The following is a 26751-nucleotide window of genomic DNA, read 5'->3' as shown; positions in this document are numbered from 1 at the left end:
TTAGGCGACTTTCAAGGTGAGCCTCGGGCTGGAGCATCAGGGAGCGTGTCCCTCCGGACAGCACCCAGGGGACGCAGCTATGTGACCTCCATTCTCCACAACAAAATGTATTTGAGAATCAAATGTGGGCCACTCTTCTCTGGTAAGCCTCATGCAACAGAGCCCAGTTCCTGCCTCAGGAAATTCTAAAAGGGATTAGGTAAAAGTAAAGAAGTTGTTTTAGCCGGCTACACATTGGAGACTGGCCCGAAAAGGAAACTCCACAGCTGGCTGTAAGAAAGAAATTTATTACTAAATGGAGCTGGGGGTGGGGTCTGGTGAGGGTACACGTCTGTCCCCTGCCCACCCCCAGCCCCTGTTGCTGAGCCTGGGACGGGACAAGAAGTGGGTCTTGGGGGGGTGTTATTTGGGGTGGGGGAGGCTCCAGGTCGCCCCGCCGGTAGCCCGGGACGCTCCTCGCAGAGTCACAGGCCTGCCTCCCAGGCTCCGGGGCTGCACTGCTGTGGCAGCCGCCTCGTACCGCGGGAGGACAGCGGAAGTGAGTGATGTGCCTTGCGGCTGCCCGCAGCGCTCTGTTTCCTCCAGCTTGGGCACCTGGGGAAGAACAAGTTGGCTCCAGGTGTTGCCGGAAGGGTGCGGCTTCCCAGCCGGCGCCCCGGTCCTCTGCGCCGTGCGGCTCCTGGAGAGGCACTGAGCCACAGGGCAGGTCCCCCCAGGGCTTGGAGCAGGTGGTGTGTGGGTCTCGGATGCCCCTCCAGACCTGTCCCCATGTCCCCTCGACCCCCTCCCTCTCCACCTTCTGACCCTCAGGGCTGAACCAGTCCACCCCCATCTTGTGCCCTGTTCTTATCTGTCCCTGCCCCTCTGTCCCGTCTCTTTTCTGTCCCATTATCTCCTTATTCCTGCCCCTCGTCTGCTCTGCTGTCTCTCCCTGTCTCTGTCCCTCGGGCCCCCTCCCTATACCTCTGTCTCTGCCCTCCCCGTGTCCCTCTGGCTTCCTCTCTTGCCGTCTGCCTCTGCCCCTCTTCTCCGTCCTCCTCTCCCCAGCCCCCAACAAGAGGCTGCTGCGACCTCGCTGGAGGCTCTGCAGGTTGTCCTGGGTTTTGGCGTCTGGGCTGGGAGCGGCAGTGGCGGTGGGGACAGGGGCGGCCGGGAGCAGCAGCAGGGCCAGCGGGCACCACGTGGCCAGGCAGGCAGGGCAGCTGGGAGGGTGCGCGCTGTGGGTGGCCAGAGGCCCCGCCCTTTGTCCCCTCCATCCCCACCCTCGCCCCTGTACTCCCCTCTCTATCCCCTCCCCCGTCCACGTGCCCGGTGCCTCACACGCAGGTCTGTCACTCTTCACCTGCCCGCAGGCCTGCCGTGTCTTCCGGTCACTGGCCTCTGGCCCCCCAAGGACTCTTAGATCCAAACAGTTCTCGCCTGAGGAGTGGCAGCTGCAGCTCTGGACGCCTCTTTGAGCCCAAGCCAAGCTCCACTGCTGACCACACCCCTGGCCCGAGCCACGCCCCGTCCCCTGTTACGCCCACCCCAACACTCTACAAAGGCCCTGCCCCCAGGACAAAGCCACGTCCCAATGCTTTAACCACACCCGGGCCACGCCCTATCACAGCAGGCCACGCCCCTAAGCCAGAGCCACGCCTCTATTTGTTGAGCAGTCCTGCCCCAGAATGGAGCCCCCAACGCCCTTGTGTTTGGAGTTTTGGGGTTCTCCAGTGTTAGGATCCCAGAGCCCTGCGCAGCTCTCTCCTGTTCACACTGCCCTGACTTCTAGCTCCTCAGCCTTCCTGAATTCTCAACTCGGGGAGGCCACCCAGCTCTGCTTGGGGTGCTCTTTCCTGCACTGTGGCCTGGGGGCCACTTTGTTTCTCTTCTCTCAGGGATCACTGTCCTGCCTGATGTCCAGCGTCCGAAAGCCATGGTTTCATCTATTTTGTCCAATTTTTCAGTCGTTCAGTCAGGAGAGTAAATCTGTTTCCTGTTACTCCATCATGGCTAAAAATGGAAGATGAGAAATCTGCTTATTATCTTTTGGGTGACTGCCTCTTTAGAGAAGCCTTCAAAAATTTATCTTTGATATTCTTAAATTTCACTTTAATGACATGGATATTTCAGTATCTTTCCTGTTTGGAGCTCCAACTGTTCTTTTAATTTGACATCATATTTGTTTTTTCACTTATATAAAATGGTCACTCCCCTCCTTCCATGTAGCTCCTCCCCTTCATTTGTGGGTGTCTTGCTGAAATCTCTTCTAACCTTTTCACATCACATTTTCTTTACTCTCTCTAAAGCCTTCTGCAAAAGCTCTTTGCTACACAGTGTCTCCCACTCATTAACCACTGGCTCATCTAATATATTGAATTTTTATTGTTGATACTAAGTATTTCCCTTCTTTTGAACTGTTTACCTACACATCGCTTTACCAATACACTTTTTTCTTTGAGGATGTTTATTTAGCACAGGTGGTTCTGTTTGTCTTTCTTCTGTGGGTGAAGTCCTCAGGGTTTTTCTTTTGCCAGAACTCACTTTCCCCTGGGAGTTCCTGCACTTTTGACTGGAGGAAAGGCCAGTCCTAGCCCCGCTTCTCAGTGGGGGTTTATGGAGGACACAGCTGCCTCAGCGGGAACACAGCCAAGCAGGGATGGACCACCTGAGCCTGTCAATCCCTCCCAGACATCGTGCTACAAAAGGACTCCGCTTCTTTAAAATCATCACTAAAACATCAAATTTCTTCTGACACAGGTCTGAACACCCTATATTTGTTTCATCTACTCCCCCCACAGGATTGGGGGTTCAGTGCTGGCTTTCCACTCCCAATGATCCATCAGTCAGGCAGATTCCCCTGGGCTAACGTGTGGAGAGAACATTTGTGAAGCTGCGTTCGGCAGATGCCATGCTATTTGCACCAGTTTCTTCACTGTCCCAACTCCACATCTTCCTCCGCTGAGAGCACAGCCGTCCCTTCTTCCCTCGGAGGATTCCTGACACTGTTTCCACTCCATACCCTTTGCTCACAAGTCAGCATTCAATGGCAGTTCACCAATCCGGCAGGAACTACAAGGGGGTTGATTTCTTTAATGTGAAAGGAAATTAATTTTTTTGGTTATAATTACCACTGTGGCGACTGGGGAGGGTTACTATTTTCTTTGTGGCCTTCATATAACTTAATTTGGGGAACACTGTGACACTGTCATTGCCACGTTTCCCCTCTTTACAGGGATTAGGTGGGGGACTTCCCTGGTGGCGCAGTGGTTAAGAATCCACCTGCCAACGCAGGAGACACAGATTCGAGCCCTGGTCCAGGAAGATCCCACATGCCGCGGAGTAACTAAGCCCGTGCGCCACAACTATTGAGTCTGCGCTCTAGAGCCCATGGCCCCAACTCCTGAGCCCACGTGCCACAACTACTGAAGCCCGTGCGCCTAGAGCCTGTGCTCCGCGACAAGAGAAGCCACCGCAATGAGAAGCCTGTGCACCGCAACGAAGAGTAGCCCCTGCTCGCTGCAACTAGAGAAAGCCCACGCGCAGCAACGAAGACCCAACACAGCCAAAAATAAAAATAAATGAAATTTAAAATATATATTAAAAAAAACAACTAAGTACATAGTCCACACCATCAAATGTCATAATTCCTCATTGTTGTGCCATAAACCCAGCCAGCACCCCCCATTCCCCATGCTGAGTGCTCTTACATTTTATCCTGCAAGGTCTTAATTAACTATATCCTTCACTCACTAACGTTTGTGCTGTTAACTGCCTATTTTAAATTTGCTGAAAGGATAACTTGAAAACTTTAAAAAATTTTTTATCAAATCAAACTCACCGTTATACTTAACCTCAAAGAAAGGTCACCTCTATGACAGTGTGATGGTTAAGATGCATCCCAAATTCAGGAATGTAAAAAACAATTCGCCTGAGAAAATATGAAAGGTTTACACACATCACTTCTTTATTGAAGAGGCAGTCCAGACCTATTTATATGTGCCAGATGCATTTATATATGCAGAACCGTAGGATGACAACATATGTAATGGCCCTGTCACCTTTTCAAATATTTACTGAAAATATACATTATACTAAGCTTTACGGTCAGTGTAGGAAATCTTAGTAGTTGCCATTAAAACTGAGTATTTCCTGCACAAAATTATTCAAAATCTACCAGTTAATTCCTGTTATGCAGCATACTCATATACATCTAGAAAAATATGGCAAGAGTGCTGAGCAACAAAAATGGTAGACACTTGTGATTTTTAAAAACATTTTATGGAAGTGTAATATACATGCAGAAAAACACACAAAGCTCGAGTGCACAGAACACTCCAGATATTCAGCACCTAGATTTAGAAACCAATTATTACCAGCACCAGATGAATGCTCCTTGTCAGCCTTGGCCAAGGCTAACCGCTATCCTGATTTCTAACTGCATAGACAAGTTTTACCTGTTCTTATACTTTACCTGTTTGCTTTTGTGTCTAGATTCCTTCATTTAGCATTCTTTGTGAAATTGAGCTGCTATTGCCTGTGCTTACTGCCCATTCATTCTCCTTGCCTTACAGCGTTCTGTGGTGGAAACACACCACCGACGTTCAAAGTTCTACTGCATAGGTGCCTTGAGAGTTGCTTTTTGAAGTTTTAGGTCATGAAAATTCTAGGACATGTCCCTTGGTGGACATATACATGCACAGTGGACACATTCATGCATGTCTGCTAGGTTTGGGTTTGTTAAAAGGGTACATACACAGGCTTGGCTCTAAGTGCCAGCTTTCCAAAATGGTTCTATCAATGGGCAATACCACCAGCAGTGTAGGCAAGTTCCTGTTACATTCTTGCCAAATCTTGCTTTTTCATGCTTTTCATTTTAACCACTTCAGAGGGTGGCAGTAGTGCCACACGGGGTTTTAAATCTGCCTTTTCCAAGATTATTAATAAAATTAACATACCTTTTCATGTTTACTGGCCATGTGGATAGCCTCTTTTATGAAGTGGACGTCCAAGTCTTTTACCCATTTTTTTTTTCCTTGTAGATTTGTAGGTGTTTTTATTTTAGATCAGCGGTCAGCAACTATGGCCTGCTGGCCAAATCCTGTCCTCCACCAGTATCTGTGAATAAAGCCTTACTGGGACACAGCCATATTCATTTGTTTTTGTCTTATTTATGGCTTTCACACTACGACAGCAAAGTTGAGTAGTCGTGAGTGAAACTGTGTAGCCCACAAAGCCCCAAGTATTAATACTATCTGGCCCCTCACCAAAAACGTTTACCAAGCCCTCTTTTACACTCGATTCTGCTGCCACATATTTGAATTGCAAACATCTTCTCCCCTCTGTGGTCTGCCTGTTCACTTTCTCAATGATGGCTTTTTGAGAAACAGAAGTTCTTTAATGTAATATATTCAAATTAACAAGCTTTATTTTATGATTCAGTGCTTTCTGAGTCTTAAGAAAACTTTGCTTGCTGTAAGATTATAGTCTTCTTATAGCTTTATTATTTTACATTTCATACTTAAAACTGCACTCCACCTCAACTGATTTTTCTGTTTTCTATTAAATTATGAAATTTAAATGATGACAGAGCATTTAGTGGAAAGAACATCCTTTCCCACATTACGATGATTACCTTCACCAAAAGTTAGGTGACTGAATTACGTTTGGGTGTTTCTGGAATCTTTACTCTGTTCCACTGGTCAATTTGTTTACCTTTGTGCCATTACCACACTATCATAATTCCTATGGCTTTGTAACAGCTCTTGATATCTGGCACTATAAGTTCTCTAGTTCTGTCTATTCTAGAAGATAGCTTTGACTATTATTGGTCTTTTGAATTTTCACATGAATCTGAGAATTTTCATTTACAAAAACTTGCTAGGATTTTGATTAAGATTGCATTGAATGTATGAATTAATTTGGGGGAAACTGACATCTTTTTAAGATTGTCTTGGAATCCATGAACAGGATATATCCCTCTTACTGTTCTGTAATTTTTTTTTCCCCCTGGATACAATTCTTGAAAATGTAGTGTTAGGTAATTTTCCCCCCAGGCACTTAAGGATTTCTGATATTACTGTAAGTGGTATTGTTTTAAAACTTTTAATTTTCTGTGTTCGTTGAAACACAGAAAATATATTAAAAACCAATTTTTGCATAATGACCTTGTATGCGGGGATTCTGCTCAATTTATTCAATTCTAATTATCTGAATATTCCCTAGAATTTTCTATGTATAAAAGCATGTCATTTGCAAATAAAAGTTTTACTTCTTCTAATCCTTAAGCCTTTTCATTCTTTTGCTTCCCTTAACTTTCCTGGCTAGGTCCTTCTACACAATGCTGAATAAAATTAGTCATAGCAGATAACCTTGCCTCTTTTTTTGATCTTGGGAGAAAACTTTCAATATTTCACCATTTGATATGCTGTTTGTTGTCATATAAGATACTCTTTATCCAATAAAGGAAGTTCCTTTCTATCCATAGTTTGCTAAGAACACAAATGGATGTTGATTTCACCTCAAGTTTCCTGCATACTACTTTTCTTCAATGTGATATATTACAGTGATTGGTTTTTTTATTATTAAAATACCCTCACATTCCTGGAGTAAGATCCATTTGATCACTGTTTTACCTTTTTTCCAGAAACCGTCTGTTTTGTTAGCCTAGGATTTGGTCATGTGACCACTATAAACGAGTTACTGGTGATCATAATGAAAGTAGCATGATTGGTTTAGATTACTCAGGATTTACCCTCCGTGTCTTGTGAATAGTAGATACCTAAACTCTTCCAGCAAGTAAAGAGGAGAGGAAGGACACTGAGGTTAATCAACAAAAAATGTCTGCTAGAAGCTTGCATTAATTTGTTACAAAATACTGGGAATAAGAGGCAGTGCACAAAATAATGACATCATATTCATATCAAATAAAAGCACAGGTAAAATTTCTGGATTACAAAATAGTGGCATACTGCACACTCAAACCTATGAGTTAAAAAACAAGAGTGGTAGGAGAGCTGGGCCTATGTTATAGAGCATGAGCAGTACAGCCATCCTTCACTGAACAGACTAGATTCCAAAGGATCTATGCATAGTTTATGAAAATAGTATTTTTAAGTCTTTTTTGCTCAAATGCAGTTGGAAACTTCACAAAAGTCACTGGTTCCTCTGTTGATGAAGCACTCATTAAAAACCATTTGTAAATGCCTCTAAAGAACAGAAAACTATGTATTTAACTATTCTGTACCTATCAAACACCTCACCAATATATCCTACATTAGTACATTTTGCCACCTTAATACTCAAATAAGAACACTGCCTTTTCACAAATTATTCAAATCCAAACTTGCATAGAGTTGCATAGAATTAATCACATTTTGGAAACGTGACAGAAACTGCCATATACATATTTAATGCTACAATCCTCATTATCAACTCCAGAAGATTTTAAAACTTCATTTTCTGCAATGAAGGTTTATTCAGAGCTGATAGCTTCTGATATCATTCCTAAAAACATCTGATTTTATATCAGAAATATGGCTTTTAGTATAACAATTTCCAAGACAACGTATTTTACACATTCATCACTTTGACAGGTTTCACCTTGGTATGATTCCCTGATATGTGAATACAATTGGAATCCAAAATAAACATAAAATATTCATAGAGTTTCACTCTTTTATAAACTGTCTAGTGTCCAATGAGTTGTAGGGTCTTGCTGAAGGCTTTGCTTCTTGTTGCAGTTTTAGAGATTCTTCTCTATGAAAATTCAGATTAGAATAAATCTAACACCTAAATGCTTTTCCTCATTCAGAAACATGAACTCTCAGACAGTGATGCCTGACTCCCGACCGACTTCCCATACTCATTATGTGCAGAGGGTTTTCTAAAATGAGATCTGACTTCAGAGGAGCATTCCCATGTCAAGTACGTTCATATTGCCTCTCCTGTGAATTCTCTGATGGCTATTGAAGGCTGACCTGTGATGGAACTTCTTCCCACATTCGTTACATTCATAGGGCTTCTCTCCTGAATGAGTTCTATAATGCACAGTGAGGTATGACTTCTGAGAAAAGACTTTCCCACATTCGTTACATTCATAGGGCTTCTCTCCTGAATGGCTTCTATAGTGTACGGTGAGGTTTGACATCCGAGAGAAAACTTTCCCACACTTGCTACATTCATAGGGCTTCTCTCCTGAATGAATTCTATGATGTATAGTGAGGTAAGACTTCTGAGAGAAGAACTTCCCACATTCATAACACTCGTAGGGTTTCTCTCCTGTGTGGACTCTTTGATGTCTAAAGAGGGATGAGTTATGGGAGAAGGTTTTCCCACATTCATTACATCCGTAGGGCTTCTCTTCTGAATGACTTCTATAATGTATAGTATAGTATGACAGCTCAGAGAACAATTTCCCGCATATGTTACATTCATAGGACTTTTCCCCTTTGGGAAGTGACTGGTGCCCATCGAAGGCTGAATTTTCAAGGAAGGTTTTCCCACATTCACTACATTCATAGGGTTTCTCTCCTAAGTGAGTTGTGTGATGGTCGGTGAGATATGAGAACTTTCCACACTCACCACATTCGTGGGGTTTCTCATCTGTGTGTACTTTCCGATGTCTAATGAAGGCTGAGTTTAGATTGAAGGTTTTGCCACATTCATTGCATTCATAGGGCTTCTCTTCTAAATGACTTCTGTAATGGATAGTGAGGTATGACACCCGAGAAAAGAATTTCCCACATTCACTACACTGATAGGGTTTCTCTCCTGTGTGTGTTCTCTGATGTGTAATAAGGGTGGATTTTCGGTAGTAGGATTTCCCACATTCATTACATTTATAAAGTTTCTCTCCCGTGTGTGTTCTCTGATGGTCACTGAGGGCTGACTTGCGGGAGAAGGATTTACCACATTCGTTACATGGATACGGTCTCTCTCCTGAATGGTTTCTCTGGTGTAAGGTGAGATGTGTCTTTTGGCAGAAGGTTTTCCCACATTCATTACATTCATAGGGTTTCTCTCCTGAGTGAGTCCTCAGGTGTTGAGTGAGGTGTAACTTCTGACAGAAGGTTTTCCCACACTCATTGCATTTATAGGGCTTCTCCTCTAAGTGTGATCTCCGATGTACGGTGAGGGTTCCTTTTTGGCTGAAGGATTTCCCACATACGTTACATTCATAAGGTTTCTCTCCAGTGTGAGCCCTCTGGTGTATAATGAATTTTGATTTTTTACAGAAGGATTTTCCACACTCACTGCATTCAAAGGGCTTCAATTCCATCTGTGATCTCTGGTATACATTAAAACTTGACATCTGGATGAAGTCTGATCCAGAACCATTCCAATCATAGGGCTTCTCCCCCATATAAGCTCTCTTATGAGTAATGAAAACAGCTTCATTGTCTAAGGCTCCTGTGCATTCATTATATTCAAAGGGTTTCTCCAAAATACTAATTTTCTGAATACTTTCTTCATTTTGAGAAAAGGCTTCCCCATTTTGATGAAATTCATAGAGTTTCTCTCCATGATATGTTTTCCCACATTCACTACACTCATCAGGTTTCTTTCTTGCATAGCTTCCATCACTAATAATTAATTCTGAAGTAGATCCCAAAGTCTTTCCACATGAGACACAATTATGAGATATTAGGTTTGAAGGAACAAGGCTTATTTCCATGTTATAAGTTTTATCAAATGCAACCTCTCTCTCCTCAGTCAGGGTTCTGCTGTTGATAGAAACAGCTTGCCTTGAACATTCGTCTTTATTTTCTTGGGCTCTCTCCATCAGGTCACCAACTTTCCAGACTTCTTCTAAAAAGGAATAAAATTAAACAAACCTTGTGAATCTGAACATACCAGTTATAGAATGGGAGCAGTACTCAAGGACCTATTGTGGGCTTGACTCTGGCTTTAGGGTCAATCTCCACAAATAAAAATAATTATCAGTGTATAATCCTCTTTCCCCCTTGATTTGTCATATAAGACAAACAGACAGACATGGGGGGTGGGGGAGGGATGGGGAAGGGATGAGAGCAGGATAGGACTCAGCAGTAGAAGAAAGAGTAAATTCACATTGAACACAAGTACCTTTGTTACTTTACAAATATGTTCAGAACTTTGGTAGGAAACATGAAATAAACCCAAGAAATGATGAGCAGAGGAGAAAGTCACTGAAGGGGTCCCAGATCGAGGCTGAAATGGGAGGACTGAGAGCAAGTGGGATTCGTGGGAGAGCAGGAACAATTACTGGATGTATAATCCAAGGAAATATTCAAGTATGGATTATGTTTGAGAGAAACAGATTACAATGTATATTAAACTATATAATATCACTTCATACCAAGATTAGCATGGTAACATGCTCACTAACCTAGACCCTTCCAAAATCCTTGCCTTTCTATTCTGCACATAAATCCAAATAAACATTCTAAATGCTCCAATTCCCTCATGTTTAGAGACAGTCCCACAACCAGGGCTCCAACTCTCTTGCCCTGACTCACACTGACCTGTAAGGAGAGACCCAGGCACATAAATGTCTGAAAGAAACCTAAGTAGACCAATCTCTCCAGTAAGATCAGTTCTCTGGAGAGTCCTGTGGTCTCATTTAACACTAAGTGACTTGTCTACAACACAGTGCACAGTGGCTACAAGCACTGGGAGCCCAACTCCAATGCGTCATAGGCTGGGGGACCTGGGCAAGTTACTTAACTGTGATGCAGTTTCGCTCACCTGAAATGTGGATAAGAGCTCCTAAAACATAGGGCTGGGCAAAGACTATTGATACATTAGTTAGTACATGTTAATGCTTAGAACAGTGACACAAAACAAATGCTCAGTAAGTTTTTCCATGAATTTTCTTTCAATCTGCTGACTTAAATTTACCAAAACCAGTCATGTTCCTGACATAATAGTATAGCTTAAGTCTGAATATAAACAAGAGTTCCCATACTCTCAGGTTTCATTTGGTGTAAAATCTTCAATATCAGATTTCTAAAGTAGCCCCTACAATATCAACTTTTATTTCCATGTATTTTACATGTTTTTGGATCTTCTGAACTATGTTTAGTTACTCTCATCCACATTCAATGCAACTGACAGTTCTGGGCTCAGAAATCTACAACATCCCTGTGCCCAAATACCAGCAGAAAAAAAACAAAAGTTATCCTTTACCAGTAAAATTTTCATTACCTAGATTCACAATATATATTGAAACTAGCATCACACTCATCTTCCAAAAACACCTTCTGCTCCAGGAAGCCTGGGCCCTGCCCTGCTCACGCCCAACCATAAGTCTGCACATGCTCTTGTTCACTCAACCTGACTTCCAGCCTGGTATGTACTCAAAACCTAGCTATGTTTCAGGGGAAGCCTTAAAATATTTATAAAGTCTCTTTCCAACTTTTTGAAGCTCTCCTTCCCTTAAATTTTAAAATAGCCTTAACACAAAGTTATATATCATGTATTTGATTATGAACATTCCATTTGAAAGCTAATTTTAAACTAGTTCATGCAGCTGTGCTCTCCTTTCCTAACTCAAACCTCTGCCTGTCAAATGTATGACCACACTTGCTATTTTTTTTTTTAATCTGTCCAATAGAAATTAAAGTAGTAGTTTCTAATCTGAATCAAATGGGGTGCTTTCAGGTTAGACTCTAACCCCCAGCTGTTTTTTCAGAATCCACAGTTCAGAATAAATTGTCTCAAAGAAGCTCCTCAGTGAGTGAATGAAAAATCTACTGAGTATCTTCTACATGTTACACAGAAAAGCAGAGCACTAAGACCCTTCCTTTTTGTAGGGTTATAATTCAGGTAGAGAAAGGAGCTCAAGCGACAAACATTTGCCATTACACATCAGAGTGCACAATCCTGTGCTAACAACCACTACGTGGAGGGGACGTGAAGAGAAGGGAAAGACTGGATGAAGAGCGAGAAATGAGGGAAACTTCAAGCAGGAGCTGAACTTTCAAGGTCAAATTTAAAGGATAAAGTTCTAGAGATTCTGTTGGACAACAATGTAAATACAGTTAACACCACTGAACTGTTCACTTAAAAATGGTTAAAACGGTAAGTTTTATGGGTTTTTTTTTTTTTTTTTTTTCAAACTACAACTAAGGAAGGAAAGAAGGGAGAGCAGAGGGAAAGAAGATGTATCATCTGGGCGAGTAGAGGGACAACGACAGTTTGAATGGAAGACATTTAGAAATCTAGACCAAATGGCATTTGACAAGAGTTGGGGGAAACAGGACATTCATTTTGGTATGCAACATTGCACCACACTGTGGGGGATTGAGGAGAATTTAAATTCCACTTAAGAAGAAACAGAATAGTTACAGGCTTATCTTCTGAGCCTAGTGATAAGATCAACTGGATGTTTCAAATGAATAGATTTTGCAATTTCCAAATAGGATTCACTGTAATCCAGGTACGTATGAGAAAATACTGTTTACACCAATGTCAAAAGAAACTGAGAATATGAAGAAGAATTTTAAGGCATTTCATAAAAGACAAAAAACAGGTACAAGGCAGAGAAGACAAGTACAACGTAATAAATTAAGGGACTTGGGGAAGATGCACAGAATTCGTGGTTTGGAAAGGTCATAGTTTATCATCAGATGTGCTAAGGAAGAAGGAAGTGGACGATTCTTCCTGTGCTATTGTTCTGTCAGGTAAGAGTTAAAGAGGCTACAGGTTACAGATGTCGGGTATCAATTTGGATGAGCAACATAAATAAAAAAGCCTTCAAAGTTGAGGCTAGATGAACCCTTTTATGGGATACAAAGACGACTAAAGAAGTGGAAGACAGGTCCTAGGGGCTCCTGAGGAGGCCAGAGAAGAACAGGAATTCACTGATGAAATAAACTCTTCCTGAACATCTGCTGCCGACACAGGGACGGGCAGACAGATGGGACAGGAAGGAGCACTTGGGAAAGAGGACGGCCCAACTCGTGCTGTGTCACCGAGTCACCGAGGATGGGCTTCAGGGACAGTGACCAGTGCACCCACGGCGAGGAGGGGCCGACCCACAAGCGTAGGGAGGGGACTACGCTGGGTGCCTGAGGGCCTAGAGGGGGGCGTGAAACTGGGGTGGAACACAAGCCGGAGGCGTTTCACAGCAAGGAAGGAAAGAAAATGGAAGATAAAAAGAATGACCAGAAAAGTCTCCAGTTAACTTTTCTGTCAGACTTTTGAATGCCTGAAAACAAAGGAATTCTGTGATAATAGGGAGGTTAGTCACGGACAGTATGAGAAGAAGAAGAAGTGAATGCATCCTCAGTCCTAGAAGACACGGAAATCCTGTAAAATGTAAGCCCGGTGCAAAATCAGAAAGGGAGCATGCGCATACATGGTGGAGGGCAAGTGCTATTGGTGCCAGGAGGTGAGATTTAGGGCATCTGCGGTCACCCCAGAGGACCGGAGTGACCATTTACAAATTCACACTCCACCACCTCACCTGGGTGAAATTGCCGTGGGAACTCGCCATCTGCTACCCAAGGCTCCTCTCCCTGCTCCAACTTGAGGATCACGTTCGGTTTGGTGCTGTCGTACCCTGTGGATGAGAAAGAGCCAACTTCGACCTGCTGCTCGGCTCTGGGTCTCTGAGTAGAAGGTGCTGCCTCAGAGGCCACAAAATAAAGCGTCTATTTTGCACCTAATCAAAATCAGAACCTTTTGATCGAGAAGCAAATAAACAAATACTTTATCTGGTGCCCACAAAGAACTAAACAGTCTCATCACTGATTTCTTCGAAGTCAAGCATAAAATCCTTAAACTGGAAGCCCCCAGCAGAGCAACAACTCAGAAAGCAGGCTCTCCTCACCCACGGAGACCAGATGGCTGTAGTTCTCCAGCATCACGTCCCTGTAGGTTGTCTTCTCATCAGGGTCCAGCTGCTGCCATTCCTCCTGAGTGAAGTCCACGGCCACGTCCTTGAATGACACTGGCCCCTGCAATGGCACCGTGATGGGAACTGGGTGACATGGAGAAGACTTATGGGGACAAGAGCTCACCCAGCTCACCGGGAAAGTCAACTACGGACCCTGAAAACCTCACTGTTGTTACAGATCGTGGGAGGAAAACAAGCCATATTAGAAACACACTGCCTTTGGGTTCTTTAATGTGTCAAACAAACGAACCAGCCAAAAAACCTCTCAAACCAAAAAAAAAAGAGCTCCAATTTTGCAACTTAAGTATCTGAGTTCTGGGGACATAAGTTAATGAACCACCACTCCTGCTCTCACTCAAAGAGCTCACAGCCCGGCAAGGAGACACTGGCTAAGTGAACACGGGCATTTCCCTCCTTGTCGCTCTCTTCAGCACCCTCTGCTGGTTGGGTCTCCTCTCCCTACCTCCTCATGCTGGCGCGGCCCAGGACTGGGGCCATCCCGGTTCAACTCCTTCATCCTCTGGCCCCTCCATTCTTATAGCTGGCTACCTGGAGCCATCTGCTTGGCTAAGTTTTCTAGTACTTCCTTCAAGTGGTATCTCAAACATCTCATTGTGGCAGCAATGAAAATTTGTTGCTTGAAAGACTGCCTGAGGTATTATCAGAGTGACACATACAAGGTGGAGCATGGTCTAACACGAGAAAAGTAAACTATTTTAATTTTATGTTGGCAGACTAGGCTCTGCAGGCTCAGCTGGGTGTTCTACACGATTCAGGGGAAAGAAGAGGACACAGTGTAAAAAGTACCCATGGCAAAACCTGCAGCAGCACCAATATTTAAGAGGTTGGCACAGGGCAGAGACCAAGAAGGCACTTTCTCGAGGGCAGCTTTTGGACAGGAAGAGTTGCCTCTAGTTCAAGAGAGTAAACGAACATATGCAAGTATTGGGTTGGCCAAAATGTTCATTGAGGAAACCCAAACAAACATTTTGGCCAACCCAGTACTTTCCTGCCTCAAAAACAAGACAAAAACCCAAAAAGCCCAATTCAAAGAAATATAAAAGTAGTGTTCTCATAAGAGCACTGGAACACAGAAGTTACCAACAGCAGGAATTTTTTTGAGGAAATTCTTGATTTATCGAGTAGAGCAGATGAGAAACCAGGACCACGGAACACACTCACACAGGGGCAGAGGCGGGACTGCAGCAAAAGTGACAGCAGGCTCGCCACCAGAGCCCTGGAAAATCTCCAGGCCCATCAAGAGGGCCTAGGGTTCCTACAGCAGTAGAGTGACTGGTTGACAGAGGAATGACTCACACAATCAACCAAACAGCTTGAGAGGCTTCCTGTTCTCATTGCACAGAGCAGCCAGATCCACTCAGACTGTGCCGACAGCCCCTGGCCGTGGGCTCGGGGGCCAGAGATGGAGCCAGTACCACTCTTCAGACCCCTGCAATGAGGGTGATCACACATTCACTGTCCAAATGGAAAACTGCTGTCTGGGACAAAGGATAAACCTGACAGGACACCAGGAAAGGAGGTGCAACCCAAGACTATGTCAGGCACATCTGGACAAAGAGCCAACTGTTTCCATGTTGGACATGGACGTTTCTCCTAAAGCAACTCTTAGAAGACTACTCTCACCATAAAGCACCTGAGCAACTTAAACTTGTCTGCCGACTTGCCACCGGTTCAAAATGCAGTGGTGCCCACAGGTTCTGTGCATCAGAAGACACAGTCGACAAGGAATAAGGGAGACCACGGAATGGGAGAAAATATTTGCAAATCACGTATCTGCTAAGGGGTCAGCATCTAGAATATATAAAAGGAAACCATAAACAAGATGAAAAGACAACCCTCAGAATGGGAGAAAATATTTGCAAATGAAGCAACTGACAAGGGATTAAAAACAGCTCATGCAGCTCAATATCAAAAAAACAAACAACCCAATCAAAAAATGGGTGGAAGAACACATGAAAACATGCTCAACATCACTAATTATTAGAGAAATGCAAATCAAAACTACAATGAGGTATCACCTCACACCGGTCAGAATGGCCATCATCAAAAAATCTACAAACAATAAATGCTGCAGGGCTTCCCTGGTGGCGCAGTGGTTAAGAATCCGCCTGTCAATGTAGGGGACACGGGTTCGAGCCCTGGGCCGGGAAGATCCCACATGCTGCGGAGCAACTAAGCCCATGCGCCACAACTACTGAGTCTGCGCTCTAGAGCTCACAAGCCACAACTACAGAATCCCGCGCGCCTAGAGCCTGTGCTCCGCAAGAGAAGCTACTGCAACCAAGAGTAGCCCCCATTCACTGCAACTAGAGAAAGCCCACACACAGAAATGAAGACCCAATGCAGCCAAAAATAAATAAATAAAATAAATATTTAAAAAATTAAAAAAAAACACAAATGCTGGAGAGGGTGTGGAGAAAAGGGAACCCTCTTACACTGTTAGTGGGAATGTAAATTGATACAGCCATTATGGAGAACAGTACGGAGGTTCCTTAAAAACTAAAAACAGAACTACCATATGACCCAGCAATCCCACTCCTGGGCATATACGTGGACAAAACCATAATTCAAATTTAGATGCATGCACCCCAATGTTCATTGCAGCACTATTTACAACAACCAGGACATGGAAGTAACCTAAATGTCCATCAAGAGAGGAATGGATAAAGAAAATGTGGTACATGTATACAATGGAATATTACTCAGCCATAAAAAGGAACAAAATTGTGCCACTTGCAGAGACGTGGATGGACCTAGAGACTGCCAGACAGAGTGAAGTCAGAAAGAGAAAAATATCATATGATATTGCTTATATGTGGAATCTAGAAAAATGATACAGATGAACGTATTTGCAAAGCAGAAGTAGAGACACAGATGTAAAGAACGTATGGATACCAAGGGGGTAGGGGGCGATAGGATGAATTGGGAGACTGGGATTGACATATATACACTACTATGTATAAAATAGATAACTAATGAGAACCTACTGTATATCACAGGGAACTCTACTCAACGCTCTGTGGTAACCTAAATGGAAAGGAAATCCAAAAAACGGGATATATGTATACGTATAGCTGATTCACTTTGCTGTACAGCAGAAACTAACACAACATTGTAAATTTATACTCCAATAAAAATTAATTTAAAAAATACCTAGAATATACAGAGAACTCCTAAAACTCAACAACAAAAACAACAATTCTAAAACAGGCAGTGGAATAAATAAAGTAAAATTTTGAAAAATGGGCAAAGCACTTGAATAGACATTTCTCCAAAGAAGTTTTACAAATGACCAATAAGCATATGAAAAAAAAAGCTGAACATCACTGATAATCAGGGAAATGAAAATCAAAACTGTGAGATACCACCTCATACCCATTAGGATGGCTACTATCAAAAAACCAAGAAAATTACAAGTGTTGGAGAAATTGGAACCCTTGTGCACTGTTAGTGAAAATGTAAAATGGTGCAGCTGTTGTGGAAAACAGCATGGTGGTTCCTCAAAAAATGAAAAACAGAATTAACATATGATCCAGCTATTCCACTTCTGGGTCTATACCCCCCAAAAATGAAAGCAAAGACTTAAACAGGTATCTGTATACCTAGGTTCACATCAGCATTATTCACAATAGCTAAAATGTGGAAATAACCCAAGTGTCCATCGATGGACAAATGGTTAACAAAATGTGATATACATACACAGTGGAGTATGATTCAGCCTTAAAAAGGCGGGAAATTCTGACATCTGCTACCACATGAACGAACTTTTTTTTTTTTTTTTAAAGTTCTTTGCTGTTTATCTGAAATTCAAATTTTACTAGGTATCCTCTTTTTAAGTAACTTTTATTTATTTATTTATTTATGGCTGTGTTGGGTCTTCGTTTCTGTGCGAGGGCTTTCTCTAGTTGTGGCAAGCGGGGGCCACTCTTCATCGCGGTGCGCGGGCCTCTCACTATCGCGGCCTCTCTTGTTGCGGAGCACAGGCTCCAGACGCACAGGCTCAGTAATTGTGGCTCATGGGCCCAGCTGCTCCGCGGCATGTGGGATCTTCCCAGACCAGGGCTCGAACCCGTGTTCCCTGCATTGGCAGGCAGATTCTCAACCACTGCACCACCAGGGAAGCCCCACATGAACGAACTTTAAGGACATTAAGCGAAGTGAAATGAGCCAGTCACGGAAGGACAAATACTGTAGGATTCCGCTTAGATGAGGTATTTAGTCAAAATCCTAGAGACAGAGAGTAAAATGGTGGTTGCCAGGGGCTGGGGAGGGAGAAATGGGAAGTTAGTGTTTACCAGGGGCAGAGTGTCAGTTCTGGAAGATGAGACACACTCTCGAGGTGGATGGTGGTGGCGACTGCACAACATTATGAATGGCCTTAATACCACTCTACTGTACACTTAAAAAATGGTTACCTTAACACTACTGTACTGTACACTTAAAAATGGTTAGGATGGATGGGAGGGAGACGCAAGAGGGAGGAGATATGGGGATATATGTATACATATAGTTGACTCATTTTGTTATAAAGCAGAAACTAACACACCATTGTAAAGCAATTATACTCCAATAAAGATGTTTAAAAAAAAAAGGTTAGGATACTAAATTTATGTTATGTGTATTTTACCACAATAAAAAAAAGTGGAAGGAAAAAAAATGCAGTGATGCCTCTCTAATTACACACCCCTACCCACTCCCTTACAGAGCTTCTGCAGCCATCCCCTCCACAAAGGAAAGAGGAATGAAATGGGGTCATGGGTTGAGTATTTTTACATTAGTTATTAGTAATTATTCTCTCAAAAAGTGAAATTAAAAAATTAAGAATCATCAGCTAATTGAGAAAACAACATAAATAAAGGATAAACATTAGGATGAACAACTCAACAATGACTGAACCAAATTCACAAAGGAAACAACTTGCATTTGTGTCTACTGATTTATATTTTTTAATAAATTAAGCAGGATATTGCTTCCAGAAAATGAGAACATTCTGCTAAGAAAAAGCCACTGGAGAATACTTAGAAATTAAAGACTGGATTGTTGAATTTTAAAAAAATCCTCAAGTAAGAAGCTTGAATAATAAACGGGACATAGAATAGATAACTTAGGAAATCTCTCTGAAAACAAGAAACTGAAATGATGAAATTTTGAGATACTGAAGCCAGATCCAACAGATTCAACATTTTCAGAAAGAGTTATAGAGGATGAACAAAAAATCATCAAAGGCAGAATGAAAAATGATTCCTGAGCTGAAGATCATAAAAATAAACAAACAAACAAAACAAAACAAAACATCATCAAAAGGGGCCATATAATCTGCAAAGAAAAATACTGGGTAAACAAATAGATCAAGAAATTTCCTGATAAAACATCCAAAATTTAAAAATTAGAGGGAACTCCCTGGTGGTCCAGTGGTTGGGACTTGGCGCTTTTGCTACGGGGGCCCGGGTTCAATCCCTGGTTGGGGAGCTGGCATCTCGCAAGCTGCACAGCCAAAAAAAAGAAAAAGAAAAGGGGGGGGGGGGAAATCCTAAAAACTTACAGAGGGAAAAAATACACTAGTTACCCTGGCAACTGACATTCTAATTCTCAACCAAGAGAAAACAATGGAGAACACCCACAACTTTTAAAGAAAAAGGATTTTGAACCTAGAACTGTACACCAAGCCAAACTATCATTTAAGCCTAAAGACATTATAAAGGTATTTTCAGAAAAGCAAGATAATTTTTGTTGAAGAAAACAGTTTCCTTAAAACAGTCAGTGACATACTCCACCGAAACCCAAGAGCTCCAACAGAGACGAACATGGGGATGTAGAAACCTCACTGAATGACCAGCAAAATGGGTTCTCAGTTGTTGGAAGGAGCACTTGTTGGGACTGTAAACATTTAACTTGTATTTTGGAAGGGAAGTGCTCAGTAAACATGTTCTAGTATCCTATTGTTTATAAAGGGATTCCACCCACTGGTACAGCCACATCTGTGCAGGTCTCACAGCTGAGATTCCCCAAGAGAGCCTAAGATTATCCCAAGGCAAGCCAAATGAGCTTCAACATCACCTATAGGAAGTAATAACCTTCTGGGTTAAGGCAGTCCAGAAGGCAAGAAGTGGCAGGGGTTGGAAGACTGATCAATCAAGCAAATAAATTAAATTACATATCAATATTGCTTCTATCGATACAAGTATCCAAAATGAAATATTAGCAAACAAAATCCAATACCGCGTTGAAAAGAAAATATGTAATTATCTAAACAGGACTTATTCCAAGCATACAGACTGGTTTAACATTGGGAAATCCATTAATACAATATGCCATTATAATATAGCTAAGAAGAAAAATCTTACATTTCCGAAGATGCTGAAAAGACCTCTGACAATATTCAAATCATACCTAATTAAAAAAAAAAAAAACAACTCAAGAAAATAGGAATTGATGGATACTTCACCAACATGAATATACCTATGTATACACATACTCATACCCTAATGTGCACACGTGTGATACATATACACACGGGTACATACATACACTTTGTTGAGTCTAGACACAAACACGTATCTATGCTACAGTCCTCTTAGTTCTAAAGTCAGGACTTACTTAAGGGGTAAACAATAGACACATTCTCACAAAGATTAGAAACAAGGCAAAATGCTAATTATCTCCAATCAGAGAAAACAATTAAAGACCTAATAATCAATAAGAAAAAGTGAAACTATTTCTATTCACAGATGATATACTATACCTAGAAAACTCAGAGAATCAACAATGGAACCAAATCAATAAAAATAACTCTGTTAGGTAACAAAATATATAGTTAACACACATAAAAGCAACAGCCCTCATTACGTAAAAAGGAGTAAAAAGATGTAATTCAAGTGTACACACAGTTTACAATAGCAAAAGAAAAAAACTCTTAATAAGAAATATACAAAATCTATACTACAAAAATTTTAAAACACTCCTGAAAGACAGAGAAGTAGACCTGAACAAATGGAATGATTCTCCTTGTTCTTGGACACACTGTGAAGCACAATAAAACGAGGCATGCCTTCACCAAGACGTATCAAAACCAAACGGCTAAAAACTAGTGACAAAAAATAAATAAATAAAGACAGGTTATATACAGAGGAACAAAGACGAGGATGACATCAGATTTCTCTTGGAATCAATGTAAGCAAGAAGCCAGTGGAGGAACACATTTAAAGTACTGGAGGATAAAAAAACCCAGCAATAATCTCTTTAAAAGTGAAGGCAAAATAAAGATATCTTCAGACATACAAGAGCCATAAGAATTCATTATCAAATAGAAGAAATGTTAAAGTCCTTCAGGCAGAAGAAAAATGACAGCAGATAAAAATGTGGATCTACACAACAGAATGAAGCACCAGAAATGGTAACTATGTATTTTCTCTCATTATTTAAACCTCTTTAAAAGATTAATTAAAAATGACAATGTATCAGGAATTCCCTGGTGGTCCAGTGGTTAGAACTCAGAACTTTAACTGCAGGGGCCCAGGTTCAATCCCTGGTCGGGGAACTGAGATCCCACTAGCCACTTGGTCTGACAAAAAACAAACAAACAAAAAACAAACAACAACAAAAAACCCAATGTATTGTGGGATCGGTATTACCTGTAAAAATAAAATGCAACAACAGTATAAAGACCAAGATGGGAAAAATGGGACTGTAGCTAAGTGATCAGGCATATTACTTGAAGATAAACTATAATAAATTAAAGCTACATGCTATAAACACTAAAGCACCCACTAAAATAACAAGTGTTATGGCTAATAACCCAACAAAGGATATAAAATGGAATCACAAAAAATAGTCAATCAATCAGAAGGAAGACAAAGAAGATGGGACAAACAGAAAATAAAGACAACAGACTATAACCTAACTGGTTGTATCAATATTCAGGTTACAAGTAAATGGTCTAAACACCCCAATTAATAGACAGAAATTGTCAAATTGGATAAAAAAAAACAAGACCTAACTATATGCTGTCTACAGTGCTGTACTTTACATATACAGATGCAAATAGGTTAAAAGTAAAAGGACAGAATAAGACATTGCACACCAACACTACTCAAAAGAAAGCTGGAGTGGCTTTATAAGTATCAGAGATTCCATTTCACAGCACAGACCATTACCAGGATAAAGGAGGCCAATTCACAACAACAAAGTGGTTAATTAATCAAGAGGATCTAATAATCTTAAATGGTTAGGTATCTTTTCACAAAATTCATGAAGCAAAAACTGACAGAATTGCAAGGAGAAATGGACAAAACACAATCGCAGGAGATTTCAATTCCCCCTCTCTCACGACTCATGGGACAAGTCGGCAGAAGGTTAGCAAGGATATGGTGCACCTGCCAAACATTCCCAACTTGATGTTACTGACATTTAGAGAACACTCCACCCACAGAGAGCAGAACAGGCACCCTTCTCAAGTGCACGTGGAACCTCTCCGAGACAGACCCTATTCTGGGTCATAAATCTTAAAAGAGTCATTATTTATGTAGTGTTCCTGCTGAAAAATTACCATCTAAATCTATGAAAAAACATCAGGGAAACATAAATTCAAAGAATTCTACAAAATAATTGGCCTGTATTCTTCAATTACTATAATGGTATTGAGAAACTATTCCATATTAAACAGACTTAAAAAGCATGAAAACTAAATGCAATTCATAATTCCGGACTGCATCCTACATCAAAAATAAAAAATTGCTATAAAGGAAATTACTGGGAAAACTGACAAAACTGGAAGTTGGATGACTGGATGAACTGTAGATTAAAGTATTATATCAAGGGGACTTCCCTGGTGGTCCAGTGGTAAAGAATCCATCTTACAATGCAGGGGACGTGGGTTCGATCCCTGGTCAGGGAACTAAGATCTCACATGCCGCAGGGCAACTAAACCCACGCGCCACAAGTACTCAGTTCGGGCGCCTCAACTAGAGCCCTTGTGCCACAAACTACAGAGCCCACACGCTCTGGAACCGGAGCGCTACAGCTAGTGAGTCAGCACGCCCTGAAGCCAGTGCACCACAACTAGAGAAGAGAAAACTCCCATGCCACAACTAGAGAGAAGCCCACGTGCCACAACAAAGAGCCCACTCACCACAACTAAGACCTGACGCCGCCAAAAATAAATAAATAAATAATAAATAAATAAATAAAAATAAAGTATTATATCAGGAACTTGCCTGGTGGTCCAGTACGTAAGACTCCCAATGCAGGGGGCCTGGGTTCGATCCCTGGTTGGGGAACTAGATCCCACATGCATGCCACAACTAAGAAGCCTGCATGCTGCAACTCAGAGTCTGCATGCCACAACTAAGACACGGCACAGCCAAAATAAATAAATTTTTAAAAAATATTAAAAAAATAAAGTATTACATCAATGTAAAATTTCCTGAATTCAGTTACCTCTGGCAAACATACGTAAGAAAATATTCTTGATCTTAGGAGATATAACTGAGACATTACAGGGTAAAGGGGCATGACACACACTCTCAAACGGTTCAGAAAAAAATATATGTTAAAGTTAAAACAACTGCAATGCAGTCAACACAATTCAAGACTAATCAACTGCAACATATGGGCTCTATTTGTATCCTCGTTGAAAAGAAAAAACTGAAAAACATGTAGAAAATTGTGAAACTTTGAACATTGATATTAAGAAAAAACGGTATTGTGGGTTATCCCCACCCACTTTTTAAAAGACTCATTATTGTTTAAAGATACATACAGAAATACAAGTGAATTTTTTCTAAAGGATTTTTAAAAGAATATTTATTTTTAATTAATTAATTTTATTTACTTATTTTTGGCTGCGTTGGGTCTTCGTTGCTGCGCACAGGCTTTCTCTAGTTGCGGCGAGCGGGGGGCTACTCTTCATTGTGGTGCGTGGGCTTCTCATTGCAGGGGCTTCTCCTGTTGCGGAGCATGGGCTCTAGGCACGCGGGCTTCAGTAGTGGTGGCACAAAGGCTCAGTAGTTGTGGCTCGGGGGCTCTAGAGCGCAGGCTCAGTAGCTGTGGCGCACGGGCTTAGTTGCTCTGCGGCATGTGGGATCTTCCCGGACCAGGGCTTGAACCCGTGTCCCCTGCACTGGCAGGTGGATTCTTAACCACTGCGCCACCAGGGAAGTCCCAAATGAATTTTTTTAAAAGCCAAGAAAAGGGAGACTCCATGAGTTTGGCAGTTAACAGATGTCAAAGGCAGATGGATGGTCAGGAGAGGGAAGGACCTGAAAATGTCCACTGGATTTGACTATAATTAGGTCACTACTAATCTTTACCAACAGATTCAGGAGAGTGGTAAGGACAAAACCAAGACACCAAGAACTGAAATGGGAATGGGAAGTGAAAACACCTCTACTGGAGAATATTAGTCTGCATTGTGTGCTGTACAACCACCCAAAAACACATTAACAGAAATATCTGAAGGATGAGCAGGCCATTCCATGATTTAGGTTTTAGCCTTGGACTAAACAGTAAAAATGTAAACAGGTCTACTTGGATCACAATATTTTGGAGCCTGGAAAAATCACATGCACCAAGTTTCCGCTGGGCAGCAGGCCCACTGCTAAGATAAACAATAAGTCTAAGCCATATACTGAAATGATTTGATGCCTGTTATTAGCAGAGCTATCCACAATTATTTCAACTTCAACAAACAAATTTTTCCAGGTCTTAGGAAATCTTTGAGACCCACAAGTAACAAAAATGCTTTCTTCTTATAGTCAACACAAATCACACGATGGATGGTATTTTCCTTTTTCTATAACTATCAAGAACATGAGTCATATTTGCAGCTCAATTCCAGTAACCTTAAAGAATCATACTACCTATATGTGTGAACTGGACAACTAGGTGCCGCCCTGACTCTGTAACAACTCTATTTTATGTGATAATGTCTTTTACCTATTTCTACCTTCACATTTTTTTAAAATAAACTTATTTATTTTGTTTATTTATATTTGGCTGCGTTGGGTCTTCATTGCTGCGCACAGGCTTTCTCCAGTTGCGACGAGCGGGGGCTACTCCTCGTTGTGGTGCATGGGCCTCTCATTGCAGTGGCCTCTCTTTGCTGTGGAGCACGGGCCTCTCTTTGCTGTGGAGCACGGGCTCTAGGCGCGCGGGCCTCAGCAGCTGTGGCTTGCGGGCTCTAGAGCGCAGGCTCAGTAGTTGTACCTTCACATTTTAAAATGTGGATCCTTATACACCTCCTAAAATGCATTACAAAACAAACTGGGGGAAAACATACACCGACAGGAAAACTCACCTGGGATTCATTCATTTTCTGCTGCTCTTGGAAAAATCGTAGGCTGTAAACGGTGGACCTAGAGGAAGGGAAGCAAGTAACTGAAGTGCTGAGTAACCTGACCTGCCCAGGCAGCAACCTCCTGCATCAGGACCATCAAAGAAAGTCCAATAAAATGACACCCTATGAACATCCAGAAGAGGCTAAAAGGGTCCTACAAGAGAAACACACACCTGTACCTTTCCAACTCCAACACGATCAAGTTACTCTCATTGGTGAATATGAACAGTGACTGTTTCAAGGAGTTAAATAAAAAAGGCAAATAAAAAAAATTTCCCTGTGACACTACTTAAGTATTTTCTTATTGTCTCTTTAAATTGATTAAAATCAAAGATTCCACCATAAGGGAGAATGTAAGCTTTCAAAAGTGGGATAAACGTGCATCAAGGCACCGCACTGTTTGTAAATCATCTGACTCAATTTGGTTACCGCTGCACTTATGAGTGTTTTATTATGAAACTGACTTTAAGTGGACAGAACACCTGCCCTAGGAGTTCTGAGTCCTGTTAGCAACCCCACGTGCACACCCGGTGAGGATCTGGGACAAGTCACCTCCCTTCTCAGGCCCAATCTCTTCCTTACTCAACCGAGAAAGCGGGACAGAAGCCTTGCAGACTCATCCTGCACTAACTACACTGTGCGATTCCACGGGGCACAAACCAGGGGGACACTGGACGCTTAGATTAGACAACCAACGGGCTGACGGGCCTTGAGAGACACGTGAGAGAGCCCGACACGGCGACAGCAGGAGGACGAGGACGAGGAGGATCGGGGTTGGAGGGAGGGGTGGACGCGGCACGTCCCGGCCGAGCCTGTGGCCCCTGCTCCCCCAGGACACCCGGAACTCACAAGTTCCAGGGCAGCCCCATCCGGAGCAGCCGGCCCTGCTCTCCAGCCCGGCCCCTCCACCTCCGGGAAGCGGTCAAACCCTCCCGGTCGCTCTCCCACGGGGCCCGGGGCGGGCTCCCCCAAGCCCCGCTCTCCAAGGGCCGCAGGGTCTACAACCGCCTGCAGGCCCAAAGACGCACCACCTACCCCGTCGGGACTCGCTGACCAGCCCCGGGCTCCCGAGACTCCGGGCCGGGGGCTGCTCCTCCGGCGCGCTCCTCTCCCGGGGTCCCTCCTCTCCGCCTCACGAGGCCACTGGGCCCGAGGAGCCGGCTCTGGGCCTACGGGACAAGCTCCCTTCAGGCCCACGTCCCTCCCGGGGCCTCGCTGTGCCGCGCGCCGCAGACGGTCTGGCACTGCGTCGCCGCCGCCCGCCCGGCCCCTTCGGCCCAGCCCGCGGGCTCCGGGGCTCGCGCTCGGGGGTCCCCGTTCCAGCCTCCGCCCGGCCCACGCGAACCCTCGCTCGCACAGCCCGCGCCCGCTGGGTGCCAGCCGGGCCAGACGGCGTCCAGCCCTTCAGGCCCCGGAATCTTCCCCCGCCGGAGGCCAGAGCCTGGGAACGAAAGCAAACGGTGACCTGGGCAAGGAAAGGAAACGAGAGCAGCGCGGCGCGGCGGCGGTGCGCGTGCGCGAACACGAACACGCACAC

General features: G+C 42.9%; 1 protein-coding gene across 9 annotated transcripts; it reads right to left on the bottom strand.

Annotated features, from left to right (window-relative positions):
* Positions 1–3923: 3923 nt before the first annotated feature.
* Positions 3924–26751, bottom strand: RBAK (RB associated KRAB zinc finger). Of its 9 annotated transcripts, none has more exons than XM_036826048.1 (7): positions 26560–26751; positions 26250–26383; positions 25176–25233; positions 20227–20272; positions 13796–13922; positions 13430–13525; positions 3924–9789 (listed from the first exon to the last, which is right to left on the bottom strand). In XM_036826048.1, exons 3-7 carry the CDS (start codon positions 25184–25186, stop codon positions 7883–7885), a joined length of 2187 nt encoding a protein of 728 aa, XP_036681943.1. In that variant the 5' UTR covers positions 25187–25233; positions 26250–26383; positions 26560–26751; the 3' UTR covers positions 3924–7882. The 9 variants fall into 9 exon arrangements, with proteins under 9 accessions (XP_036681943.1, XP_036681944.1, XP_036681945.1 ...); XM_036826049.1 differs by having other exon boundaries at positions 26680–26748; XM_036826050.1 differs by lacking the exon at positions 20227–20272 and adding an exon at positions 25388–25446 and having other exon boundaries at positions 26243–26750.

This window comes from Balaenoptera musculus, chromosome 15, assembly GCF_009873245.2.
Source record: "Balaenoptera musculus isolate JJ_BM4_2016_0621 chromosome 15, mBalMus1.pri.v3, whole genome shotgun sequence".
NCBI classification, from domain to species: Eukaryota; Metazoa; Chordata; class Mammalia; order Artiodactyla; family Balaenopteridae; genus Balaenoptera; species Balaenoptera musculus.
This window is presented reverse-complemented; position numbering and strand designations above follow the sequence as displayed.